General features: G+C 41.0%; 1 protein-coding gene across 8 annotated transcripts in view; it reads left to right on the top strand.

The window, feature by feature from the left end:
- NTRK2 (neurotrophic receptor tyrosine kinase 2) overlaps positions 1-27,580 on the top strand; it is a 369,088-nt gene that overhangs the window by 197,622 nt on the left and 143,886 nt on the right. For 4 of the 8 annotated variants that reach the window (XM_037998574.2, XM_037998577.2, XM_037998575.2 and 1 more), the window contains 2 exons: positions 2,084-2,131; positions 8,275-8,463. In XM_037998574.2, the coding sequence (XP_037854502.2) occupies positions 2,084-2,131; positions 8,275-8,463 (237 nt within the window). Of the gene's footprint in view, positions 1-2,083; positions 2,132-8,274; positions 8,464-13,047; positions 19,166-27,580 lie in introns of those variants that run through there. The other 4 variants (XM_037998579.2, XM_007969625.3, XM_007969627.3 and 1 more) reach the window with 3 other exon arrangements.

The raw sequence follows: 27,580 nt of genomic DNA, 5'->3' as shown, positions 1-27,580 counted from the left end.
TGGTCACCACAAGCCGAGAGATTTGCTAAGTGTATCAGTCTCCCTGAGTCTCAGTTCCTCGTCAATAAGCATCAGATAATTTCTCATGTAAACAAAGGTTGGCTGAGGACCAAGGAAGAAGTGCCCAGTCGGGGGGTGGAGGCACTCAGTGAACTGTAATGACTTCACAGGTGAGAGGAATTCTTATTTTCTGTATATCTGCAGTTCTCATTGTGCAAAACTCCAGCTTGGGAGAGGTGAGGTGTGAATGGTTTCATGGGACACCGATGGGAGGGGAATATTCGCCAGGTCTCTTCCCAATTAGGTGGAGCCACACCAACGGTCGGGAATTCAGCAATTCCTGTAAGGGGAAATTGTTCCTCTTTAGTTTTCCCATTGGGTAGAGCTCAAAAATACCCTTCTACCCTCTCAAATACTGTTGGTGACAGTGAGACCTGGCATAGTGTTGTAGCAATTTGATAACCTGTATTGAGAACTTTCACAATATTCATTCTTTTTGAATGAGTAATTCAATTTCTAGAATTTATCTAAGGGAATTATTTTTAACAAGAGAAGGGGAGCACTTAAGATGTGTAAAGATGTTCATTGCAGTTGTGTTTATTATAGTTAATGATCAAAAATAATCTGAAATGTGCAATCAGTGAGGGATTGTGATGGCATTGCCCTTTGGTGGGTTCTCTCTAAAATGGGAATGTAACGTTGAAAAATTACTTAAGTGAAAAAAACTAGGCTTAAAAAATTCAATCTGTGGTTTAATAAAAAGTGTTTAAATCAAACAAGTCTAGGAAAACAAAAGATGACCAGTGGGATAATACACTTTGTTTTAAATGGGGTTAGTTGTAACTAAGAAATCCATAGCAGGACTCTGCCTCCCTAGACTAACAGCTCCAATGAATGAAGTTCACTGTCTTCTGTGCAAAGGAATCTTTATTTGGCTTTGGCTCAAGGCCAGGCCTCCATCTCGTCTTCTAAAACCTGGAAAGAAGCATTTGGAGGAAAATATCGATCAGAAGTAAACTTCAGCTTAGAAGTTGGGGGCTGAAGTTGTAGGATACCAGGGAGGAAAAGCCTGCATTTACCCTTGAGCAATCGTCATGACAACAACCTCCTAAGTCATCTTTGAGTGTGCAAAGAGCTTTTCTGTACATTGTTCACTTAAATTGATTTCTCTTCAATTTAGCTAGCTAATTATCCAAAATGCCTGTAAAAATTATGAAAGAGGAGGGAAACACAGTTACTGATTTGGGGTCCCTTCCCTTTATCTTCCTCATATTCAGGGATTTCCCCACTGTGCGGAATTAACTTTGAACCCAGGGAAATTACCTAGAAGGAAATAGCTGGGCTCAGGAAGCAAGTAGACATTTCACTGTGGCTTTATTCACAGGAGGCTCTCCAGACGTTTGGCAGATATTTTCTTACACGTGCCTACTGGACCTTGTGTTGTAAGAGGCACAGAACAGCTGTACACAGTCCAGCGTCACACAGCAAGTCAGGAGCAAGAATCTGTGTAGAGTTAAGATCTTTTTGTCCCTCCCTCCTAAACTATCTAGCCCAAGTGTCTGCTCTCCCACGGGATTTTGTGCTCCTTTTTTTTACTATCTGTCTCAGCTTCAAAAAAGATCTGTTTTCTCTTATTATTTTCCCACATTGCTGTGGTTCAGAACCGTAATGCATTTGTCAAATGCATTGTGTGTGTCTTCACCCCTGCAGCTTCCCTGTCAGATGATTCAATACAAGGCAATGATCTCTCCACTAAGGGGGAAGAAAGAAAGTGAGAAAGAAAGAAAACCGCTCAGAGCCCTAAACCCTGGGTTGTGGCTATTTTTCTCATAGACAGGCTGCTCTCTCTTATCTGATTGGAGTCTCCGTGTTCTCTGAATGGGAAATAAATCTTAACACAGAAATTCAAGCGTTAGTTTCCAGGTGTTTGATAGGAAGCTTTCATCCCAAGTGGTTTGTTTATTTATTTATTTATTTTTTGTCGGGGGGAGTTTGTTGCATTATTTGACCAAGGACAGTGTTGACCACCTCTGGTTTCTACTTCTCTTTCGAAGTTTATTTTATGTTTTGTTGTGGTTTTCAGATTTCTCATGGTTTGGATTTGGGAAAGTAAAATCAAGACAAGGTGTTGGTAAGTAGTTAACTCACTCCTTCTTTGGATAAGTAATGAGTCTATGTTTTTATTCAGATGAAAATGCTTGGACCTTCTTTACATTCCACGGTCTTTGATTCATTTTCTGTGTTCCTGGTTTTTGATTTGTTGAGGAAGTAGGTCTAGAATTTTTCCAGAAAAGGCATTACTGTTGTTAATTGAGTTCAGTACATGGTTTTACAGTTTTAGATTTGACTCGTTTTTATCCTGTGGGGGGAGTGTTAACTGTCGTTCCAGTTCTAGTTTGTGATGCATTTTTAAGAAGGTTAAGAAAATAAATGCAACAGGGAATAGTTGATTGAACAGTCAAGCTGGACAAGTTTAGGTCTTAACTTTCTTCCATTGGCCAAGATGTAATAGAGTTCTGAATTGGTAAATCAGTTTCCATTTATGACCATTCCTCTTTCAAAACAGATTCTAACGTCCAGACGCTGTGATTTGTGCTTGATTGCATTCTATTTCCCGCATTCAGACTATGTGCTGACAATTGAAAAGCAGAGTTTGTAGCTTACCAAGTGAATACAGATGATGTATCTCATCATTAGAATTGAAATCAGGTGTGATCTCTTGGGACCTCTAATTTGTTCAGAATTTTCTATGGGTACAGAGACAATGAACAGGAATTGCTCAGAAGGCATGAGAAGACAGGCATTCTTACATCTTTCACGTGGGTTTCCAAGATCCGACCATCTTGGGCATCTGTTGGTTCATATAGTGTTTCTTTTGGTAGCAAGGTTGGCCATAGGTAAAATGTCAAAGTAGGGGAAATGTATCCATGTCAGGAGACTGCTCAATTCCAAACTGTCCACCCTATGCTTGTTTATCCTGGCCATATAAGGAGCTGTTTCCTGTCACTTTCGAACCTGACATCAGACCTTGTCTTGTTGGGCAGCCTCTATCACTGTCTGTCCAGTGATCCAAAAATGACCAGTGAGCTGAGGCAGCCTGGCCAGAGGGGGCCTGGGCATGGGGGGAAAGTCACCTTCACTCTTGCTAGTTCCATGGATTCCAAAGTTAAAGTTCTTAACCCACAAAGGGGAAGTGGAGCCCTGGCAAAGTTAGAACATCAAGCTCAAGTAGTCAGGGATTCTAGGCAGCTCCCCAGGGGCGAATTTCAGACACAGCTGATCATTGTCACTTTACCAAGATACCGGAGGGATCATCCTGCCTGGGCAGTCTTAAAGGTGTTCTGTTTTACGGGTTTGATGCGTATGCGTGCACAGGTGTATCGCGTGTGTTTTTGGGGAAGGTGGTAATAAACTCTCCCATAACAGTGCTATAAGACAGGGTCTTGCTTCTGCTAAATTGCAAGTCATTCCAACCACTTAAATACTTTTTCAAGCCAATTTGCACTACTGAAGGGCGCTTGTTCCTGAAAAGCTGCAAAAATGTGGTTTTACTGTTTTAGGCCACAGCAGAGAGTTCTTCAGAATTATTCTTCCAGCTGCAATCCAGCAGAGGTGCTGCTCTTACAAAACATAGGTTTCATTATTTTTCAAGTCTGCTGAGACCAACAGTTTAGGAGATGATTGCCATTGAGAAGATAGTGTGTTACTCATGGTTCCCAAAAGAAAGGGGCACACCGCGCAATGCAGAGCCACGTGGGGAAGCGCTGGGATACATTAAGAGGCAGAGGAGGGAAGGGAGAACTGGGACAGGAGCTTTTAGTGTGTTTCCAGGGTAAGGAATGGGGGAGGGAGGGTAAACAGGCTTAGGATTGGCTAGTCTGAGTAATTTCAACAGGCTCTAGGGTACAGGAGCTGTCTAGAGTTGTCAAGTACCTGGTCCTGGCGTGGGGAGGGCAGGTGGACAGTGGCCTGAAGTGTGAGCCTCACATGAGGAAGGTGGTTGGGGGTGTTGTCTCTGGATTGGTTGATTTGCATTTGAAAGCCGTGCTCCCAGGCAGGGTATTTGCCATCTGTAGGAACTGACTCACCCTTTGTGGGAGGGCTGTCCCTCCAGGATCAGCAGGGCCCCAGATGTCAAAGCACCAGAATCCAGAATATAAAAAGGCTTGCTTAGCACAGCTGCTCAAGAGTACTAACCCTTCCCCTCACCTTGAAGGCACTATTGGTATTGAGAGAAGAAAACTCCCCCAGACGACCTTCGTGATTCTTATCACAGGAAATTAAGTCTACGATAGGCTCAGAAATGTCTGTAAAGTCATAGTACAGGATATGCGACCAAGCAGACATATTAAAATAAAAATGGGCTAAAAATGTTTCCAGACTGAACTCATGTTTGTCAGCTGAGTGACTAGAACTATTTACCCTAAATCAGCCAAGTGTGCACATACCTCGCCATTTAAAACTTTATATGAATATTATAATGCAGTTTTTCAAGTCCTCATATGAATTTTGTTTAACACATGGTGATGTGCCCCTTTATTCTTCTATCTTTTTCGTGGTGCCTGCTCAAACACATGCATAGACATACAAAGACACATCCTGTGATATGCGCAGACAGGCTGCTGTCAAATTATGTAGACATTCATTGTCCCCACTGAGAGCTGCTTCTGCCTTCCCAACTTTGCTGTGCTTTGCATTCCATTATATCAAAATGTTCACAGAAAAATGGGCTTAAACCCTGCAACCTTGACAGCCATATCAGTCTTCTAGGTTTTGGAACATCAATAATGAAGAAAACAGCACTTGAATTAATATCCCCCTTGATGAATTGTTGAGGTTTATGTGTTACTCACATTTGTCAACAGTGATTTTTCTGGCAAAGTGAAAAGACTTTTGAAAAATTACCTGTGGTACTTTATACTGCTTCTATGCTTAATCCTCCTCTCGCTCCCCAAACAAAAGCTCATTCCCTTCCAATCTGTTCCATCGGAGTTGGGGGTTTTAATTGGAGAGGTTTAGGAAAGAAAAGGGTATCCCTTAGTGAGGAAGGAGAAGCAGAGAGCAAATCACTTGGTTGGACTCTTTAAGTGAGGGCTTCGCTGTGCACTTGGCAGAAGATTCAAAGTCTGAATTCGGAAATCTCAAGTTGTCTTCTAGGTATCAGCCTCCTCAAACATGATTGAACGCTGCTCTGATGTTCATGAACTTCAGAGCATGCTGGGCCAGAGGAGAGTCAGAGAAGAAAGCAACTGGGGTCAATGCATTTCTAATCGTTGCAGGGGCTCCAGAAGGAAATATTGCTGGATTTCTGACAGCATGTGGAGTGTTTTAAAATGAAACTCCTGTACAAAGGCATAAGAATGATACCATGGACTTCTGAGACTGTGGGGAAAGGGCGGGATGCAGGTGAGGGATAAAAGGCTACACATTGGGTACATTGTTTGCTGCTTGGGTGATGAATGCACCAATATCTCAGAAACCACTAAAGAACTTATTCATGTAACCAAACATCACCTGTTCCCCAAACAACTATTGAAATAAAAACAAGAAATTTTAAGAAAAAGAAGCTCCTGCATTTCTGGGGGTAAAGGTGGTGCCTGGAATCTACTGAGAAATGTGCAGCCTTGACTGTAGTCCTTCAGGGAGCTCAGGCAGTAAGGAGCATGTTTTGGTAACCTTGCAGGAGGTAACAGCCGTGTCCGGAACCAAGGAAAGGGAGTCAGTGGTGACGTTTTATTGACAAGATGCAGAAAACTTAGCATAACATATCTTCATTTTTTTTTTTTTTTTTGAAACCGAGTCTCACACTGTCACCCAGGCTGGAGTGCAGTGGCGCCATCTTGGTTCACCACAGCCTCTGCCTCCCGAGTTCAAGCGATTCACCTGTTTCAGTCGCCCGAGTAGCTGGGATTACAGGCGCGTGCCACCACACCTGGCTAATTTTTGGACTTCTAGTTAAGATGGGATTTCACCATGGTGGCCAGGCTGGTCTCGAACTCCTGACCTCGTGATCTGCCTGCCTCAGCCTCCCAAAGTGCTGGGATTACAGATGTGAACCACCACGCCCGGCCAACCCATCTTCATTTTTAATTGCTGGCCAGAAGCTGGATGATCTAGTCCTGTCAGGGAGCAAGTTGCAGAACAGGGATGATTAGGAATATTGGAAAGAACTTGTCTTTGTAGTTATTCTTGGCAGGGTTTCTGCTGTATCCTAACGCAGGTGAGCTAGACACAAGACGAGCATAACTGATGGGCTTGCCTTTGCTTTTGAGTGTTTTGTGGCTTCTAAATTGGCTGTGTGAGGACTTGTTTGCAGAAGTGAGCCGAAGTGCATCATTAAAAGCAGCTTAAACGCACATCCCTTGAGAGAATGCTTCAAAAATTACCTATAATAACAGCAGGCTGTCTACTGCATAGTTTATTTAAGACACTGCTTAGCTGGGGAATGTCCAACTGTTATCACTACAAACTGTGATAATCTCCATATGAGGGGGAAAAATGGATCTTGGAGGTTGGGGGATGAGGTATTATTATATTTCATAGGGGATTCAAGACTGGTTAACAAAACAACTTTTGTTTTCAGAATTGCTGTGCTTCTCACTAAAATAGTTAAGTGTGAGGGAAAAGGCAGAAAAAGGATGGAAGTGCTGAAACATGCATTTAGTGGGGGGGTTGGAAGAAAGCACATTTCCTTGCGTAGGAAGTAGCAATTCAGACTTTTCCTGGCATGGCATTTGCCTTGGCTGGGCATTTGATTCTGCCTTTTCACTCCCTATTGTCTTTTCTCTTTATTCTTTCTCTGGGCTTATGGCAGTAGTTAGGTCAGTGGTCTGCCTCCATGGAACCCTGCCTGTGTAACACATACCTTGTCCACCTCCCACGTAGACAGTGCCTGTCACGAGCCACTGCTGTCTTCATTGGTTTGAAGCTTTCACGTAGACCTTTATCTTTGCGAATCTAATTTTTGGTTGCAAACAGTGTGAGTTTAGTGGCTAATGGGTAAATTGTTTAGACAGGATATGGTAGACTGTATGTGTGAGCATATACATTCTGAGACTTTGGACTAGAAAATTTGTCTTGTACAGAAAATGCTATGATTATTAATTTAGTACAAAGACACCAAGTAATGACTCTATAAAGAGTATTACAGCTGAAGACAAAGCAGGTAACTGCCATGGGATTGATCCATTATTGTTATAAAAGTATTTTGTAGACAAAAGTGGTGCAGACACTCACAGAATATGAAGAAAGAGGAATATAGTCATAGGACAGTCAAATGTATATCTGGTCTACCAGTTAAAGTTCATTTAGTAATACCTAGTAGTAATACATACTCATGAAGCAGATTTAAATTTGTAATACATTTTCCTATTACTAGTCTCATTCTAGTGTCATAAAATAAGCAAATATTATTTTGCATATGAGTGGATGTAGAAGTCCAAAGAAAGTAAGTGACTTGTCCAAAGGGTAGAGACAGAAACCCAGATCCTGAAATTCCCAGAAGAACTTTCAATGCTCTGTGAAATAGGAATCCCAGATTCATGTTGAGAGTTTCAATGACAGAGTGTTCTAGACACAATCACAGAACAGAGAGGAAAGCTACATATTATCTTACAGGAGAAGGAAGTGAAGAAATTGGAGCTCTCATACACTGCTGGTGGGAATATAAAATGGTGCAGCCACTTTGGAAAAGTTTGGCAGTTCCTCAAAATGTTAAATATAGAGCTACCATATGACCCAGTAATTCCACCCAAGAGAAATTAAAACACGTGTCCACATAAAAATTCATATATGAATGTTCATAGTAGCATTCTTCATAATAGCCAAAAAGCCAGAACAACCCAAATGTCCACCAACAAATGAATGGATAAATAACGTGCGACATATCCACACAATGGAGTATTATTAGGCAATACAAAGAAAAGAAGTACTAATACATACTACAATGTGGATGAATCTTAAAAACATGATGTTCAGTGAAAGAAGCCAGTTACAAAAGATCACATATTATATGGTTCCATTCATATGAAATGCCAGAGAGATAGAGTGTAAATCTGTGAATATCCTCGGCTGAAAGTAGGGAGAATGGGGAGTGAGTGCTATCTGGGTGATGAAAATGTCCTACAATTAGATTATAGTGATTATTGCACAACTCTATGAATATACTAAAACCCACTGAATTGTACACTTTAAATGGGTAAATTTTATGTATGTGAATTACAGCTCAACACAACCGTTGATTACAGGAGAATATATGTATTTTTCTATCTCCAGGCCCAGCTTCCGTTATCAGCAATGATGATGACTCTGCCAGCCCACTCCATCACATCTCCAATGGGAGTAACACCCCATCTTCTTCAGAAGGTGGCCCAGATGCTGTCATTATTGGAATGACCAAGATCCCTGTCATTGAAAATCCCCAGTACTTTGGCATTACCAACAGTCAGCTCAAGCCAGACACATGTAAGTACAGCTGTTTATACTTATTGGCCCATTTGCTGCATAGCTGTATCAACCAGAGTGTTTATCAGAGTCCCTGACAGGGATGACTGGCGGGGGGCAGGGTGCAGTGAAATGTCTGAGGATTCTTGCAGCTTTTGGTCCAGGAATAGATCCTTTAGTTTGTTGCTTATGGAATTCTTTGGGTGTGTCTCCTGCTGGGAAGGGAACTGTGGGCAGATACTGACTTCTCTTGGGATCTATTTTCCAAAACCATTTGTCAATGTGAAGTTGGAATCAGGCATGCTTATCTTGAAAAAAAGAAAGACAGAAACCAGAAGTATCATTAGAATGCACATATATCAGTTATAGATGACAAGCAAATGAATGTAATTTAAATTTGGCTTGTTGAGTCATTGAAACATGCACTCTAGGTAGCTGGGAAGGCACTGTGTTGCCCACAGGTGGTATCAGTTTGGGGAGTCCTGTATTCTTTGCTCAGTCTGAGTTCCCACCATGAGGCCTTGTTGTGTTGCCACAATAGCAAGGAGACATGTTAGCAGATGATTTGCATATTAAGTACATTGACTTTCATTTTTCAAAACCAAATTAACCCATTAATCTCTGTTACCAAGCTTGAGATTTTTCTAAGGGCTTTTTGTGCTATCTTCTGCACCACTGCTCCAATATTAAACGTGTAGCACAGCCTTAAAGACAACACAAAATAAACCCACGGTGGACAAACAGGCTTATGGCATTGGGATTCCAGGCCTTCCTTCATACGTGACTAAGGGGCCGTGAGGGCAATGACATCAGGTGGCCCGGATCCCAGAGATTCCCTGCCACTAAGGAGTGGGTATCCTGCATGTTTCTATCCCGACTTAAATACCATTCTCCTACCTTGTCATAGAGGTAAGGTAGAGGATTACTGCAAGGTTAGGCTTTGGGGGCTGACTCTTTGTCAAGAGCTTTCATGGGATGAAGGGCCTTAGCAATGAGTGTCAGATCTGTGCATGTATAAGGAAATATCTATAACTTCATCCTATTCACTCAAATTTATCCCAAGGTATGTTTAAGGTTGGATGTGAATTTAAATGTTAGGAAGAACAGTATTATGAGCTTTTAATGTGTGAGACACGAATCCACCAGAGATTTTGGTTGACTCTGTAACATGACAAGATAAATAGAATAATGTGTGAAGAATATTGAGCTCCTTGAAATAAGAAGTATTAGTTGAAATCAAGGTATTATTACTCTTAATACTGTCATTGTGGTGTGAACAAGGTGAGTAGAGGTATTGCTTAAAATGTGCCTTCTTTGATGGGGTGAGCCTCCTCCAAAGATTCTTGGAATGCCCTGTACGCAGAACTGTCAAATAAGGAGTAAGACTAAGCAGGATACTGTGATGGGAGCATCTGTCATCATTTTGATTGTTCTCCCTAGGAATAGAGTACTTTGACATTGACACCTCAGTCACCACCCAAACCAGGCCTATGATGCTTTTCAGTTAGCCTGAGGCTGTAGTATAATTGAGGCTGACTAAAATTAACATACCCTCAAAAAGTTGCTTTCCTTTGTGGAGGGAGGAAAGATAAAGCTGCATAATTAAGTAGACCCGATCAGCCCAACAAGTCCAGTAAGAGAAATTGAACAAATGAGCATGAGAGCAAACAAACAAAGTAACAAATGAGATCCTCTAGACAAAAGTGGGCTACATGGCTGGAAGTGCTTTCTTCCCTGGGAGGCCAAGATACGTGGATCACGAGGTTGGGAGATCGAGACCATCCTGGCTAACACAGTGAAACCCCGTCTCTATTAAAAAATACAAAAAACTAGCCGGGCGAGGTGGTGGGCGCCTGTAGTCCCAGCTACTCGGGAGGCTGAGGCAGGAGAATCGCGTAAACCCGGGAGGCGGAGCTTGCAGTGAGCTGAGATTTGGCCACTGCACTCCAGCCTGGGCGACAGAGTGAGACTCCATCTCAAGAAAAAAAGAAATCCAGGAAGAAAGGCTTCAAAGGTTATTTCCTTAATCTGGAGTCTGTGGAGATTTTTTTGCAAAGGTTTGGGTTCCCTTTGGAGTAGTCTTGATTGTGTGGGTCAGTCATTCTGTGCCTCCTGTCAGTTTCTGGCCTCTACCAAGTGGCCAACCTCCATTTGGTCATTCCTTCTGTATAAAGTCTTGCTAGGCCCTGCACCCAACCGCAGTGTCCCGGCTTTGTGTCCTCAGTCACTCCACACCATATACCAAAAGAGATTTTCATTTTTCCAGGCAACAAGCCACGTATACGCTCATGATTTTAAGAACGCTTAAAATCACAAATCTTCCATGAATCCTTTTTCAAATAAATGAGAATGAAGAAGCGATTTACTTCTTTCCTTCCCTTCACCCTTTTGTAAATGTCATTTTTTTTATCTCATAATTTTTTTCCTTTATCTTTGGTGTATCTGTGGCCTTCTGTTAAACATTGAGTATGAGCACTCTCATGTGTTTCTGCAATTTCTTTTAGGTTAGATTGTAAGCTCTTGGAGAGCAGGATCTTTATCTGTTGACCTATTCCTTCATAGCACAGGACGTGGTGTACCTTTGATGTTGGCCACATGTTGACCAGATGTAGCTTTATATTACTGAAATATTAATTGCTAGCAGATATGTAACAAGAAAGATGACTCATAATCATTTTCATTGGTTTTATTCCTATCAAACTTGCCTACATAGTTGTTTATTTATTAGACAAGTTTTTAATAATATATTAGCCAATTTAAACGGATTTAGATAACAATTTTAGCAGAAATAGGCTTTGGACAAAAAATCTTTTCTTTGAACATTCTAATTGTAGTCATGCAGAAATTAACATATTTCAAAATGTATAGACCTGACATGTAGACTAATCTGTTGCTATAGGCCCATGATATGTTGAGAACTTAGATTTCAATTAGATAATTCCCATTGACTATATATATGTATGTGTGTGTGTATATATATATGTGTGTGTGTGTATATATATACACACACATATTTATGTGTGTTTTATAAATATACACACATACATGTACTCTATATATACACACATATGTATATGTACATATACCTATATGCACACACATATAGGTATATGTACATATACCTATACGTGTGTGTGTGTGTGTGTATATATAAAAAACATATATTTTAGAGACAGAGTCTCACTCTGTCACCCAGGCTGGAGTGCAATGGCACAGTTGTAGCTCACTATAACCTGGAACTCCTGGGCTCAAGCAATCCTCTTGACATAGCCTCCTGAGTAGCTAGGACTCTTAGGTATGCACCGCCATGTCTGGCTAATTTTTTTTATTTTTTATTTCTATTTTTTTGTAGAGATATAGTTCTCACTATGTTGCCCAGGCTGGTCTTGAACTCCTGGACTCAAGTGATCCTTCCCAACTTGGCCTCCCAAGGGAGGGATTGCAGGCATGCGCCCCATTGAATATTTTTTACAAGTGAGTTTTTAAAGAACCTCTAAAGAAGGGCTCTTTTAAGAAGTTGCAATGAAAAAAACATTGAGAAGATCTCAGAGAGAGTTTAGAAGACTTACCATGTGCTTAAAGCATAATATCATATGGACAGTACAACGTTACTATTCTTATGGATCCATCAGAGACTTGAGCCAAAAACTGGCCTATTTACTTCTCTTTCCTAAAACTGCATGCTATTCAAAGATGTTGACTTTAGAATATACACATGATCTTACAAAGATCACTGAATTGTAAGAATCTAATGTGTGTATGATCTGTATGTATGATCTTACTCATTTCATTGAAGTTTAAGAATCTAACTTACATAATAAAGACGATTCATTAAATATTTATTTATAACACTATTTTAATGCTAGGAACTAGAGAGCTCTTGAAAATGATGGTTTGTTCCCTGCTCTCAAGGAGTCTTACTGGCAAGGCCGATAGTTAGATCATCATATAATCATAATGCAATATGATAGGCATTACAATAGGATAGGTTAGAGCATGGGTCCAAAACCCCAATTACCAACAAGAATCAGGCACGTCAATGTAAGAAACAGGCTGGAAGAAAAATGATGTGGGGTAGTGAGGGCCATGCTGGAGTATGGGCCTGGTATTGCCAGATATTCTAATTTTTTTCCAGAGAAAACAGGCGTTTATTATTTTGTGTGGATTCCCCAAGATTTAAGACACTGGGTGAGATAAATAAAAATATATCAGTGTGAGGCAGGTTTGACTCGCAGTCTACCACCCGTTTGTGATACTCTGAATTAGACCTGAAGGATCAATGAATAAAAATACCTTATTTTACAAACAATACTCAGAAGTAGTTTGTCCAGAGTGATACAAGCTCAATACTTGCAGAGTTTGGCTTTAAAAACAAAACAATAAACAAACATGATCAAATCCGACTTCTTAAAATGATGCATAAAATAATTTTAGTGAAAGATGGTGATCCATTTTATCCCCTGAAGTATGTTTTCACTATCTGGAGTGATATGAAGGTTTCATTTACAAAGTCCTGAGGTGGTTTGCAGGATTGTAGAGCAATCTGAACAGGGCTGAATTCCTCCCGAGCACGTTCCAATAGCAAGTCTGTCTACTTTATTGCAGGGCCCAGAGGTTCCCCCAAGACCGCCTGATAATAATTTGGTATTTGGAGGCTCCTGTGTCACTGCAGGAACTAAAGGAGGCTAAATCCATGCCTGATGGAGGAGAAGAGTTCTATGGTTATCTGCAAATTCTGGCCAGACAAGATCTTGACGTCACTCCTTAGCTTCCATAACCTAGCCAAGCAAGAAGTTGCCTTTCCAAGACAAAGCAGTGTGCTCTAATGACTAACCCCTCAAAGTACTCTGCCACTTTAACTATAGACCCATCTCCTCGATCAATCAGGATGGCAAGATGGAGCTGAGGAGCTCAGCAACATCAAGTCTGGAGTTGGTCTTTAATTCAACTAGCTCGTTTAGACGTGTCCGAACACCACGTCACCTGACAGCACGGGGTGGTTTCCCAGTAAAATTTACAAACTCGGCTCAAGGGCAGCTGTGTGTTGCTTTCCTTTCCTTGACTGCTGAGAAAGGTTTTGACAGGGAACAATGGAAAAACACCTTCTGAGCTGAAACAAACCAACAGAAACAAAACATACTAACCAGCAAAAACCCCAAATCATCAGTCTTGGGTTCTCTCGAAGGGTGGGAGTGCGTCTTATCTTCTCCCGTCGGAGCAAACACGATAGATGTCCTCCCTAAAATTGTGTCTTCCCTAGAGCAGCCTTGTAAATTAGCTAGGGTCCTAGGCTCGAGGCCTAAATCGACTTAAAATTGTCTCTAAATATGGACCTGGATGTGTTTGTACTTGCAGAGCATGCCCTCTTCATGTGCCTAGGGCTAGTAATTCCCTGTGGCAGAGGCATATAAAGTATTCTGACTTTTTTTTTCTTTTCAATTTAATTCCATTTCCAATGAAATGGATTTTTAAAAATTTTCTCCAGAGTGTGCCATACTTCTCCAGCTATTGTAGTTAATGTGCGTGTTTCCTTGTGTGTATGTGTGTTTGTGTGCGCATATGTGTTTTCCTAGTGGTCACATGCTTGTTAGGCAATTATGTAGATAAGCACAGATTCATAGACCAGCTAGACCTGAGGAAAGAAGGCCTTATAAAGGGAGGGAGCATTTTAACAGTAGCTAAAGCTATTACACAAGGCACCCATTCTGCTCCCCTCAACAGCCACAGCCCACTTGGTCATTGTCTTACCAATAAGGGGAAAGGATGGAGGTGATATTTTTCACAGAACCACAGAAGTTTTGAACATATTTGCAGTATTACTTTGAGTACACATGAGCAAAAATTCTGAATTACATCCAGGACCCAGAAGCTCATTAGATCAAAGAGTGTGGGGCCCTTCAGAGTTACCGGAGATTATCTTCAGACTTCAGTGCAATCGAATGACCATGGTCCATTTTGATGGTCAGAGATAGGACTGATAAACGGGTAGAAACAATTGCTTTAGCACTTTCTTCTGTACTTTGCCTATTAATGTTTTGTCTTTCAAAAGTATATTTTCTTCTAATTGTTTAATTAGAAGTCAAATAATGGCCAAATAATGACTGCTTTGGGAGTTGTTTGTATGCCTTGGAAGGCCATGGCCTGCACTTTAAAAATAAGCTAAGTCCATTCTGCCCAGCATGAGCATTAGGACAGAGAATGCAGTTATTTTAGGATCCTTAAAAATTGCTTCTTTTATGGCACACTGGGTTGACGACTCATCTCGTGGGAGCCTTCATGGTACGTTGCTGCTGTTTTGCAGGTCCCAGTACAATTCTTTCCCCCTCTCAGTGCCATGGCCCCCCCATTGCTAGCTACAACAATTTGATATCATATTCCATTTTCAACTCCAAAGGAGATGCTAAGAAGCTATCAAATAATGCTTTAAAAAAGCAACTTCAGTTTCTTAAAAGAAAGGAAATGAATACATGCTGCATAATTACATTTAAAATGTAAGCCTTGTTATTATAAGCCGCACCGAGATGAAGATTTATTAGCAAACCAGTTTCAAGCACACTCACAGTGAAGTAAAATCATGTTTTTAGCGTCTGACCATTGGGTGATATTATTCTTTGTTATCAAAAAAGAAATACCACCTGATTATAGTATTCTTAGATCTCCTAGAGAAAACACTCCAGTTCTAAGTTTGGTGTCTGAAAAGAAAAACAAAAATAAAGGTTATGGATTTAGGTCAGGGAGACACTCAGAGTGATACTCTGAAGACTGCGTTTACTCCCTCATCATCGGCCAACCAAGATGGAGTTCTGCATCCTGCACATATCAGACATTTCAGTCCAATTTCACCAAAGCATCAGTGATGTTCTAGAAGCATCCCAGCAGATGGAGGATCCTAATGTATTTGTTCTGGGTACTTCCTAAGGCCCAGCCTGACTGGAGTGTGTGTACCAACAGGATGAATCCAATCAAGCTATGCCCCCATTTTGGTTTTGGGTTGGTCACTCTCGCATGTGCCAGCAGACTGTGGACGAGGACCAACTTAGCAGACACAGTTGCAGAGTAACCTCCTACGTTGCTAAGAAGCTCCTGCTACTCAGGTGCTTTGAACAATTGAGTGCTCCTTCTGGTTAAGTAGAGATGGGACCACTGGAGTTTTTGTTGGATGTGATGCTCAATCCTTTATGGCAGCTATTATAACAAAGTGCAGGTTTCCTCCCTGGGAAGTGCAGCTTTTCTCTGTCTTTACTAATTCTGCCAGCCTGTGAGAGTAACCACCACAGCTGGGCTTCTTCTCAGATTAATTGTCATGCAAGGTCTCCTTGCTGGGGAGCTGTGATGCTGCTCTGATGTTGATCGCTGAGGTTGTAGTGGGTTTTTGTTTAGTTTTTCTGGATTGTTCTTCTTTCTCTTGAATGGCAAGAGAAGAAACATTTTCTCTAACCCACGGCCAGGAAGGAAATGGGGATAGAGCTACTTCTTAGTTCAACCTGGTTGCCACATAAAGGAATGTCCCTCCTTGGACTCAGCCCCTAACTGGAAACAAGAGCCTCTGCCTCCTGAGACTGAGAGAGCAGCAGTCCAAGGAGGAGATGAATCCATTCTGTCCTTTGTTTGGGTTTGCTTCCTGTCAGGGAGAGAATGCTGAGGCAGTTCCTGATATGTGAAACTTTCATTTTTAAAACCAGGACAGTCCTAAACAGACCGCAATGTTTGGTCAATCCCAGTTGGTGTAGGCCCAATGATTTTTGCTAGTAAGATAGAATCATCTTCCTCACCCAAAATGCTTTTAAGTGCCCTAAAATGGGTATTTTAAAATAAGAATAAATAATACAGATTATAGTAGAAAACCTGGAAAACATAAGAAACAAAGATGAAATGAAAAGTCCCATATAATTCCACCAGTTAGAGTTAACCACTGATACCATTTGGATATATGGCTTTCTAGTCTTGTGGGTATCCTTTTAATCTCTTGTAATATAAAGTCTGACCATATGTGTCCTTGCCTTTATTTGTACTGGAGTCTGTTAATATATTTATAGTAATAGCTCCCTTGGGGGCGATTGTGCCACACAATGTGTAGGAAGCACATTGGGTGTATTATTCCCAGTTTCATATTTTGTATTTCCTTGGGGATGTGCAGGGGTTAAGAGTGAGGGTCTGGCCGTAACTGGCCATGTCAGACTCTCATATGGTAAGTATCACAGAGCACACGAGGCCTGTGTTATGCGCTGGAAAGACTCAGGAAATGAGAGGCTCTCTTGTTCTGACAAGGCAGGCTGAGAGCTCTCATTTAGGGTCATCACTCCAGATAACTGCAAATGCAGTTTATTGCTCAACTGAAGCAGATGATCACTTTTTGCCTCCAAGTTCTTCACCCTAGCTAGCTCCTTTCAAAGAGCTGAGTGTGCTGGATCTTAAAGGGCCAAGCTAGTTACATCTCATACATTTCCCAATATTTAGGGATGCCTTCTCTTCCACTGAGGATCCCTTGGCTATGCAAGGATCTCTGATGAGCCGGAGTCTCCCTTTGGTCACTCCTAGCTTTGCTTAAACTTGATGGAGTTTGCTGTCCAGTGATCCCCGGATCTTTCATCATGAAAGCCTTCCTTCCTCTCCTGATGTCTCAGGCCTGTAGACCTAGACTGGCATTCTGGCAAGGAGGCTTCTATCAATAGTATGAAATCCAATAATATGTAGTGTTGGTATTTTGCACAGTAATATTAAGGCTAGATTCTAAAAATGAGTTCAAACGAATAAGTTTCTGTGATGTAAGAGATTAGATATGTGTGATTTCAGAACCAAAGGCAGGGGGGAATCCCAGAATGAAAACAATAATATAAGCCTAGTTTCTATATATTATTCTTATTCATTACTGTATATGGGTAGACATCAATATTCTTTTTTATCCTGTTACTATTAATGAACACATTTTTTAAACCATGCCATTGAACTTTTGGGTGCATTAAAGTGGAACCCAAGCTCCTCATTACATAATAATGGCATTTGGACTGAGTGCCATATTCCTAAATTTCCAATAAAGTGATTGATATAGAGAGGACAGGATAAAGCCCTATAGTGTGCAGTTATATCAAAATAGCTAGTCTCCACTTTAGGGAATGTCTTTACTAGAGATTACATGAAAGGTCTGCTTATAAAATAAGCAGATATGGCACCACTAAGCAGCCACCTGAATTGTTTTCCTACGGGAATGATTAATGTTCAGATCCATTTATGTTTTCGTGCTCAATACTTACTCCCCTTCCCTGCAACACCCAAAGGGTTTACTTTTGAAGTCATTTGGTCTTCACTCTACTACTGAGGAATAGAGAGGCACTAACTGCTTTACCCAGGGTCAGAACTCATGTTCTTACCTTCTATTAATAGAGTACTTGAGTCAGATGGACTAACTGGTCTCACATTTTCTCTATCTTGGTTTTACCTCCATAAACATCAATATCTTTACCCACATGGTTTTTCTCTCCTCCCCTTTTTTCCCGTATGTATTAGGGTTCAGGAACTATGAAGCTAATGATCACATTTCTTCCTAGTTCCTAATTTCATTAGTGCCATTTCCTAATATCTACAGAAACAATGATCAATACATGTAGCTGCTTGAGCCTCATTTAGAAGGGTAGCCTTTCTTTCCCAAGTGTTGTCAGAATGTATACATTTAGTCTGTCTTTTTCCCTCTTAGGAGTCTTTGTTTTCAGTTGATGGTAAAATTCCTCTATTTACATGTGAGATTTTTGATTTCACTGAATTCTACCTAGATTTTTATGGACATTGGATTTGAAAGAGGAAAACACTCGTTTTCTTAGTAAGATATTGGTGATACATAGCTACGCCGCTGACTTCCAAAGTCCTGGGCTTTGGGGAGGGCGACAGTGGCCAAGTAGCAGGCAGAATAAGATCATCACTCATGTCCTGAATCACACTTTCCCTCTCGGGTTGTGTATATGCTCTGCCACTTCCTACATATTACATCCTGAATTTTTAAGTAAAGTGGATCTTAGCCAGATTTGAGTCTAATGGCTGATTCATCGGCATAGTTCTTGGCGTTAACATCTCAGTGCCCTCTTTTGTTCTCTTTGAGAGGATTCATGTCATTGAGGGCCTTTGTGCCTCCTCTTGTCTCGGTGTGAGGAAGAGCTTTGGTGTGAGGGCAGAGCTATGTAAAGGGTTGCTGGATTGGGGGATTAGTTCATATGGTCCCCACACCATCTATCTACTTTTGGAGAGAGGGGACTTTGTGTGGGTGGGTATGGATTGATGTTCCTCAAGGAAACCCTGCTGGCTAATGGGCACTACATCTGTGTATTACTGTGATTATCTTTGTAAGCTCCCCATGTGGCCAACGACCCTCCTCCTACCTGGGCACTTCCTGCTGCCTTATTGCACGGGTCTCAGCCGTTCAGCCTGCTGCTGTTCCACCATGTTGGGCTGTGGTAGGATAGGGAAGGGTTTCTGTTGATTGCTAAATGTTGCCTAATTTTATTTCCCTCTTCCACATTTCATGCAAGAGAGTGGACCTAACACATGACTTGAATTCTCTTCCTATGTTCAGAAACTCCAGGGCTTGCCACGTGTATGTATGAGTGACCGATGGAACTTGGAATTCTTTATCTATATGATCTATCCGAAAATGAGATCTTTTGTACTGGAATTTGTGATGTAGTTGATCATTCAGAGCCAAACGCATATACCAATAAAGACAAGAGTGTCATATTTGTGGTCTCTGTTGCCTACTTTCATCACCTACTAATAATTTTTCTTACATAGACTTGAGAATATAATTCAATATTGGGATTCCTCAAGGCACCACGAACAGTGCTTTAGAAGTTGTCACCATTGGTTCCCCAGTTGCCCCCATATAGCCTCTCTGGGTTTTCTCGAAGCAACTCCTTCACTCAGGTAGGCCAGCACTAGGGTGAGGCAAGAATGTCGCTCGCTTAAGGCACAGAATTTAAAGTGGCACCAAAAGTCTCAGTACTCAAATAATATTTTCATGCAACATTTTAAAAGATAAAAAAAGAATGCAAAAGGTCTATGAAGAAAATATCAAAATTTTAAATAAAGCCAGCCTAATCCCAGGAGGACTGAGATGAGTGTAAGGTGAGTGAGCTGAGTCCTACAAGTTCAGGGTCAGATCCTGTCTTTCCTTAAAATTCTGATATTTGGGCTGGGCGCGGTGGCTCAAGCCTGTAATCCCAGCACTTTGGGAGGCCGAGACGGGCGGATCACGAGGTCAGGAGATCGAGACCATCCTGGCTAACACGGTGAAACCCCGTCTCCACTAAAAAAAAAATACAAAAAATTAGCCGGGGGAAGTGGTGGGCGCCTGTAGTCCCAGCTACTCGGGAGGCTGAGGCAGGAGAATGGCGTGAACCCGGGAGGCGGAGCTTGCAGTGAGCTGAGATCCGGCCACTGCACCCCAGCCTGGGCGACAGAGCGAGACTCCGTCTCGGAAAAAAAAAAAAAAAAAAAAAAAAAAAAATTCTGATATTTTTGGCTGGGCGCGGTGGCTCATGTCTGTAATCCCAGCACTTTGGGAGGCTGAGGTGGGCGGATCATGAAGTCAAGAGATCAAGACATTCCTGGCCACATGGTGAAACCCCGTCTCTACCAAAAATACAAAAATTAGCTAGGTGTGGTGGCACATGCCTGTAGTCCCAGCTACTTGGGAGGCTGAGGCAGGAGAATCGCTTGAACCCGGGAGGTGGAGGTTGCAGCGAGCCAAGATCATGCCACTGCACTCCAGCCTGGCAACAGAGAGAGATAACATCTTAAAAAAAAACAAAAAACAAAAAAAACAACTTTTTTTAAGCACAAATGTTTGCATTCAATTTTATCAAGAACTATTGTGTTACACTTAATATAATTTATCTCAATAACCGATTTTTTAGCATTTCCTTAAGTTGTGTGCACAAAGCAAGAATCTCACTCCCCTAAGCCTTGGCCTTGGCCTCCGGGCTCCTTGTGGCCTGGATCTTGTTGAAACCTCTGGCCTTTGCAAAGCTGTTATGTGTACACAAACTTCTCAGCTGATTATCTGTCAGTCTTCTGCCACTTCCTGAGTTCCTGGCCTAATTTCTTTCCTCACTGCCTCGTCTTCCCTTGGAGACGCAGTCCCCTATTTCCCTTTTGTTCAGCCAGCCTCAGTATCTCCAGCAGTAACCATCCTGTGCTATCTACTGAAATAGCAGAGAAGTGCATGCTCATCTTCTCACTAACTTTTAAAATTTTTATTTGTTGTATGTGACTCTCCAGAGTGAGGGAATGAATGAGGCTGCCAGAGAGAGAGAGAGAGAGACAGAGAGAGAGAGAGAGTGAGAGAGTAAGACAGAGACAGAGACAAAGAGAGAGAGATTTTGTGGAAAAGGACAGGAGGGAGGATCAGGGAACTTTCTCAGTAAGTTTGACAAATAATCTAGGGGAAAAATGGATAAAAGTTTTTAAAAGATAAGTGAAATTCTTAAAAAAATCTATATTGCTTTTATCCCCCACATTTGGAGATGTATGATACATTTGCTAAGTTGAAGATACAGTATTTGAGATTTAAAATACCCCATTTTCACTTAGCCAGTTTCTTAGTGCCATGAGCTCTTTTTGTAATATTTGCATTCTCTATTTTTACATAATTCCTATCTAATGCCTTTTATGGGACAGGCCCCATGGATTGTATTTTCACGTTAAAAAAAACCCTAATCATTTGCTGTAGTATAGATATTACTTTGTTTTACGGATGGGAAAAGTGAGACTCAGAAAGATTAGGAGGAAAAAGAAAACCCAAATTCCACCCTGAACAAGGGGTTATTACTGAAGCCCAGGTGGGTGTCCTGGAAGTGAGGACTCTTTCTAACCCAGTGCTGCTCATCCTTTCCAAATTAATACCCAACTATTTTCTAACTCAGCAAGAGGAACTGTAGTGTTAGCATTGCGCCTTTCATGTGGGTGATCAAGTATTCTGGGGTGTATTAACTTTCGGATCTGAAGGGTGAGGAGTGTCCACATGGTGGATACTGAACTTTCTGTTAAAGGAGGAACCTGCCAGTGGGCAGAGCCCAGGCCATCTATAGTGCAATGGTTGACACAGACTCACTGGCCTGTGATGTTTTCTCTCTCAGTAGTGTCTTTACCAGAAATATTAAATGATCATGAATATAAAGTCCTTATTTTTATTTTTTTTCCAATTAAAATTATGTAAAATCCCACTTTTTCTTTTGCCAAGGCCTCTTTGAAAAGTTTACTTTTTTAGTTTTCTTTCAGAAAATCCTAGAAAAAGCAAGCTATACCATAGATCTCAGACTCTTTCTTGAGTGGCTTCACTCCTCTGAGATTAGCGTATCTGATTTCTGAGGTGAACTTGATGTCCAAGAAAAGAATTCAAAGTGTACCAAGTATGTTTGGGAGCACGCTGAGGTGCACACATTTGCTGAGTTTTTGTAGGTGATGCTGGGAGGAGTGAGAACCCACCACTCCTGGGCAGGGTCACCCTGTACCAGGAGGCCAAGGGAACACAGTGGCTAGTAAAGCCTTCTTATCAGCATCCTATGGGGAACCAGCCTTGCTGCCAATCTTATGAGCATCTCAGAGGACAGACAAGTATTCCTCTGGCTCACCTTCTACAACTTGTCCTTTCATTTTCCATTCAAAGGCCCATGTTTCCAAACTGGCTAATCGAATGGAGTCAAAATTTCTATAGATCTTTATGCTTTAGAGAGCTGTTTTAAAAACAAGAGTTGGCACTCATACGTGGCATTCTTCCAAGCCTGCGTCTACGTGCTTCATTAAGTCAGGGGATATCAAGGAGCTGATATTTTTGAGCACTTTATGACAGACACACATGTTGACCAATGTCTCATATAAGTCTTTTAATAGAGAGAGTCACACATGTTCTTTAAAAACATCATACAACACTTCTTTACTGGGCTTGGTAAGTGCAGATCAGTTAGAACGGCAAGGTTAGCCAAAATGAATAATTATTTTCTGACTCAATGTTTATTCTCTTAATTATCTTGATAACTTAGAAAAGACCATAGTTTGGAGTATGAATTATTCAAATGTAGTTCAAAGTCCATTGTGACAAGTAATAAAATACATTCAAAATATTGTTTACTAGAGAGTTCCAAGCCTGCTGAACCTCCATGCATTATCAGCTACAAAGCTGCAGAGCGTGGCCAGCCCTTTGGGGTTGTGGAGATGCAGCCAGAGAGTGGTTTGGAGAAACTAATTAGAATGTGACTTCAGAGAAAAGGGGCTGAAATACTTCCAAACAGAGAATTTGATGAGTCCTTTGCTTCCCCTGGGGTGGGGGTTGTGTGTGTTTTTGCATGAATCTCGGAACATTTGCCAGTATGGAAAATTTTCCCAACGAGAGGAAATAAAACAAATCTCTGACTAATAAGACTGTCTGGGACCTCTAACAATAAAACTCCAGGATGGGGAGGGGACAACAAGGGTGCAAAGGCAAGTTCAGATTAGGCTCAGGGTATATAGTCATATGTCTCTGTTGGACGATGAATGCGTAATCAGGAAGTCACGTCTCACCAGGAATTCAGTGGCAGTAGTCAATGACTGACATCAAAAATTGCAGATGGAAATAAATACTTATTGACAATTTTGTAAGTTCTGAATTATGGTCTGTTCAACAAACGAACAAGTGCTTTGGCATCTCCAGCTCCTAGAACAATGCCTAGGACATTGTAGGTTTATAATAAATAGGTAGTAAACAACTGAATGAACAAAGGAATGGATGATCTTCTCTACTTTGCCTGTCATCTTACTGTAGCTTTGGGAAGAAAATACATCTCACTTCATTGAGCTTCAGGCGTCTCTAGTATTTGCCTGTGATTCTGGTAGGAGCAGAAGTTTGGCTACCTTTCCTTTTGAATTGCGTGTTAGCTATCCCCATTGCCATGTCTGTTCAGTGTTGGGTCTGAAGCTTTTTCTCCTGCTCTTTCTATCCTACCTCCTAAGTAATTTATGTTTTGAGAATTCTCCTGTCTGGTTTTGTAACTTGGGTTTCAGGTATGCCAAAGCTTTATGTTTTGTATTATGGGAGAATAATTTCTCACAAGGCCTAATGTTGAAGTTTTAATGGAAATATACATATTTCTTTCATTGAATTTACACAATAGTCCTATGGTGGGTACCCTTGTTACTTTAATCACACAGAAGGAAAACAGTAAGGCACAGAGAAATTAGGCAATTTGCCCAAGAACATACAACTACTAGGCAGGAGAGCTAGGAGTTTAACCCAGATACCCAAACCCTAGCATTGGTTTTTAATGCACACACTGAATTAGTGCCCATCTCTCTGTCTGGCCATCAAGCCAGGTTTCTTTCACACTCCCACCAACACACACACACACACACACACACACACACACACACACATTGACCCACAATGGATTTGAGGCAGTTTACATTGGAAATGCAGCCAGTTTAACTGATGAGATGGGTATCTGCAACTTTCTCATTTTCCCCGTCATTTACATCCTGAAATTTCTTCCCATACTATAAAACACTGTTTAGATTCAAAATTGATGACAAGGGAGAGCATGATTCTAAATGGTAAAGGTCAGACCAGAGTCTCAAGTCCTTCATCTTTGATGGAGAGCCACCCCTTGGCCACTGCCAAAGGCCAACGTGATTTGGAAGGTGATGGTAGCAAGTTACCAGGCATTCTTTTATTTGTGGCTTTGCTCAGCTTAGTTTTTCTCAAATATGCAAGAAAGCTGGAGGACACCACTGTTGGAGGAGATCTGTATCTATTTATCCTTAACCCCATGTCCGGTAGCAAGCCACTTGGCTATTGGCAGTTGTCAGCAAGCAAAAGCTCTTGGACCTGTGTTTTTCACTGTGACGTCTCTTGTTCTAGTGTGTGCATGACTGCATTATAATAACTAGAAATACTTTCTTTTATTTATTTATTTTTCCGAGTCGGAGTTTTCACTCTTGTTACCCAGGCTGGAGTGCAATGGCGCGATCTCGGCTCACTGCAACCTCTGCCTCCTGGGTTCAAGCAATTCTCCTGCCTCAGCCTTCTGAGTAGCTGGGACTACGGGCTGGCACCACCACACCCGGCTAATTATTAATTATTTGTGTGTTTTTAGTAGAGACGGGGTTTCACCATGTTGGCCAGGCTGGTCTTGAACTCCTAACCTCAGGTGATCTGCCTGCCTCGGCCTCCCAAAGTGTTGGGATTACAGGCGTGAGCCACCACACCTGGCCTACTAGAAATACTTCCTAAGAATCAAATCCCTGCATCCAAACTGGTATGTATCAAATCTGAGTGGCTAAAGGTGAGGTCAATTAATCTGCATTGTTAAAAAGTCCCCAGATGATTAGGATAAATGTAAGAGTTTGGGGATCACTGTTCCAGGTTAGACCCTTTGTGGAAGGTTCTCATCCAGAAGGACCATGAAGCTGGGTGAGGTGAGGTGAGGTGAGGTGGCAAGCTCCCTGAGGATAGGCTTGTACCTTGGTTGCTGGTAAGTTTTTCCTAGCCTTCTTGGCTTTGCTGATACCTGGTTACCCTTCTTGGTTGCTGTACAATTCTTTTAGGTTTTTAAACATGGAACTATTTCACTCATGGGGGTTTAGGGCACAGGTGTTGTGGCTTTGAGGGTATAGTAGCACAGGCGTTGAAAAGGCATTTAAAGGATAGTCTTGTCATTCTAATAACAAGTACAATGTCTCCATGAGGCCGTGGTTCTTGTTTCTGCATCATCAGTATGGAACTTGATCCATTCATGAGTTAAGGATTCTCTGTGCACCAATGATACGCCTGACACAGGTCACCAAATAGCAGATGAGAAGAATCTACTGATTCATATTTTCACAAACACTTCATAAAGTTGCTAAAATGCCAAAACTCCTAAGCTTAACTATTTGAAAAGGATTGGCAAATGTTTTAATCTATATGATCAGCAAAATGCAGAAATGCCCAGTTGAGATTAGGCTCAATCCTTCTAATAATTTGGTATCAAAATGATTAGAAACTGGAGTTGCATCAAAAGTTTTCTCAAAATTCAAGTGCACTAACCTAGTTGACTTTTCTCAGAGAAAATATGCTATAATCATGTCAAACTATCAGAATGTTAGTTGTATAACTTAGTACTTAGTATAAGGAATTATTGGGAGATGATTTTATTCCTCCTTACAAATTCTTAAGTTTCTTTTGGAATTTCATTTTATGTGATTTGATCTGTACAAAATAATGTAAGAAGAGATAATGGGACAGATGGAGAGAAATGATTGAATCACCGTGTTTCAATGAAAAGTGTTCAAATTGCATTTCACTACATAATGAATTCTGCTTCAACTTACTTTGACATAAATAAGATTGGGTAAGAGAAACCAGAAGTAAATCAAATAAATTAATAAAACTATCAGAGCTGCTTCAATTTTGGTCCTCAGACAGTGTCTGCTTATTTGTAAAATAAAACTTGCTCTTATAAATTAAAACCCTTGCATACAACTCAGTGGAAAGCAAAAGTTTAAAGAAGAGTTAGAAAATTTGGAGGCCTGATTAGGGCACCTTCTAATTTTACAAATATCAATATTTTTTTTGAAAGTTGAAAAACTGACATTTGCAACCTAGAATAGTGACCTTCAACTTTCAACTAGACTTTTTGAAGAAAAGAAGATGGGAGATACAGACATGCATGCAATATTGACGATTAGCTGTTCTTCATATTTTCCTAATTATACGCATTTACTGAACATGAGGACATTTTTGCATTTTGTCTAGACGAAGGCTGTGTCTCCACTGGCATAATATATCATGACGTTTGTGAGCCTTGTGCAAAATTGAATTTGCATCTCTGCCGCCGCTTGTAGAGTTCATTATCTTGCAATACAACCACTGGGAAAAAATACAATTTTCAGTGTTTAATAAAACTGTTGTCTTCTCATAGTGCTTATGATGCTTGAACAGTTTGTCAGGCACTATTTATCACAGACACTGAACACTAATTATACTGTGTGTGTGCCTGTAACAGTGATTTTAAATATTTTCTTTATTTAATATGTATCAGTGCAACCAGAGTTTTTTGCAACCATACTATTATTTGCATTTCTGAGAATCAATGTGTCTTTTTGCCGTATTAAACATAATAACAAGGCCACTAAACTAACAGTAGAACATGTGAAATATGTACTGGATATAGTCAGGAGGCAAGGGAACTGATGGAAAACTCAGTCTCTTTGCTCCTTAGTTAGCCTAGGGCTGTAGAAAGAAGTAGGGCATTGGCCAGTCTGAAATATGTCTCCAGGTCTAATTAATACTTTATAACTTTCTAGGGTAGAGATGATCGTTGAGGTCCCTCCAGGCTACTCAGTTCTGCAATCTGTGATTTAAGTAAATCAGAAGTTATTTAGCATGGCTTCACTAATCAGAAACTTGAAAGACCAGAGGCCTATTTTCTGATGATCCCTTGAAAATAAGATTCAAATGACCAACCACTGAAAGAATCATGTGCTAAATCACAAGACCAAGCCCCTGAAACATAGTCTTCAGCTATTACGTGGTTTTTTGAAGAATGGCTGTCATACCAACATGATTTCAGCGGGTCTTTATATTAAAGACACCATTTAAATGGGAACTGCATCTGGTGTTCTTTGTATGGTAATAAATTGAGCACATAAAATGAATGTGTAGCAGAATAGAAATTATCTTATTTTTTTTCTTTTAATAATCCCAAGAAGTATCATGTCAGACACATGGAAAACCCTCAGACTGAAACAATAAACAGAGTTAGTTTGGGCAACTTTGAAATAAAAGAAAGTAAGGAAGGGCTATTTCCTAAGAGACTTACTGAAACCCAGCATTCAAAATGGTTTTCCTACTGCCATCTTGAAGAATTCTATGCTTTGTTACCATCATGTTTTCACCAACAAAAGAATTAGCTGGTCGGGCATGGTGGCTCACGCCTGTAGTTCCAGCACTTTGGGAGGCTGAGGCAGGAGGATTATGAGGTCGAGGTCAGGAATTCGAGACCAGCCTGACCAACATGGTGAAACCCCCTCTCTACTAAAAATACAAAAATTAGCCTAGTTTGGTGGCAGCTGCCTGTAATCCCAGCTACTCAGGAGGCTGAGGCAGGAGAATTGCTTGAACCTGCGAGGCAGGGGTTGC

Source organism: Chlorocebus sabaeus, chromosome 12 (genome assembly GCF_047675955.1).
Source record: "Chlorocebus sabaeus isolate Y175 chromosome 12, mChlSab1.0.hap1, whole genome shotgun sequence".
Classification (NCBI taxonomy): domain Eukaryota; kingdom Metazoa; phylum Chordata; class Mammalia; order Primates; family Cercopithecidae; genus Chlorocebus; species Chlorocebus sabaeus.
The sequence above is the reverse complement of the archived record's forward strand: the minus strand, read 5'-3'. Positions and strand labels throughout refer to the sequence as shown.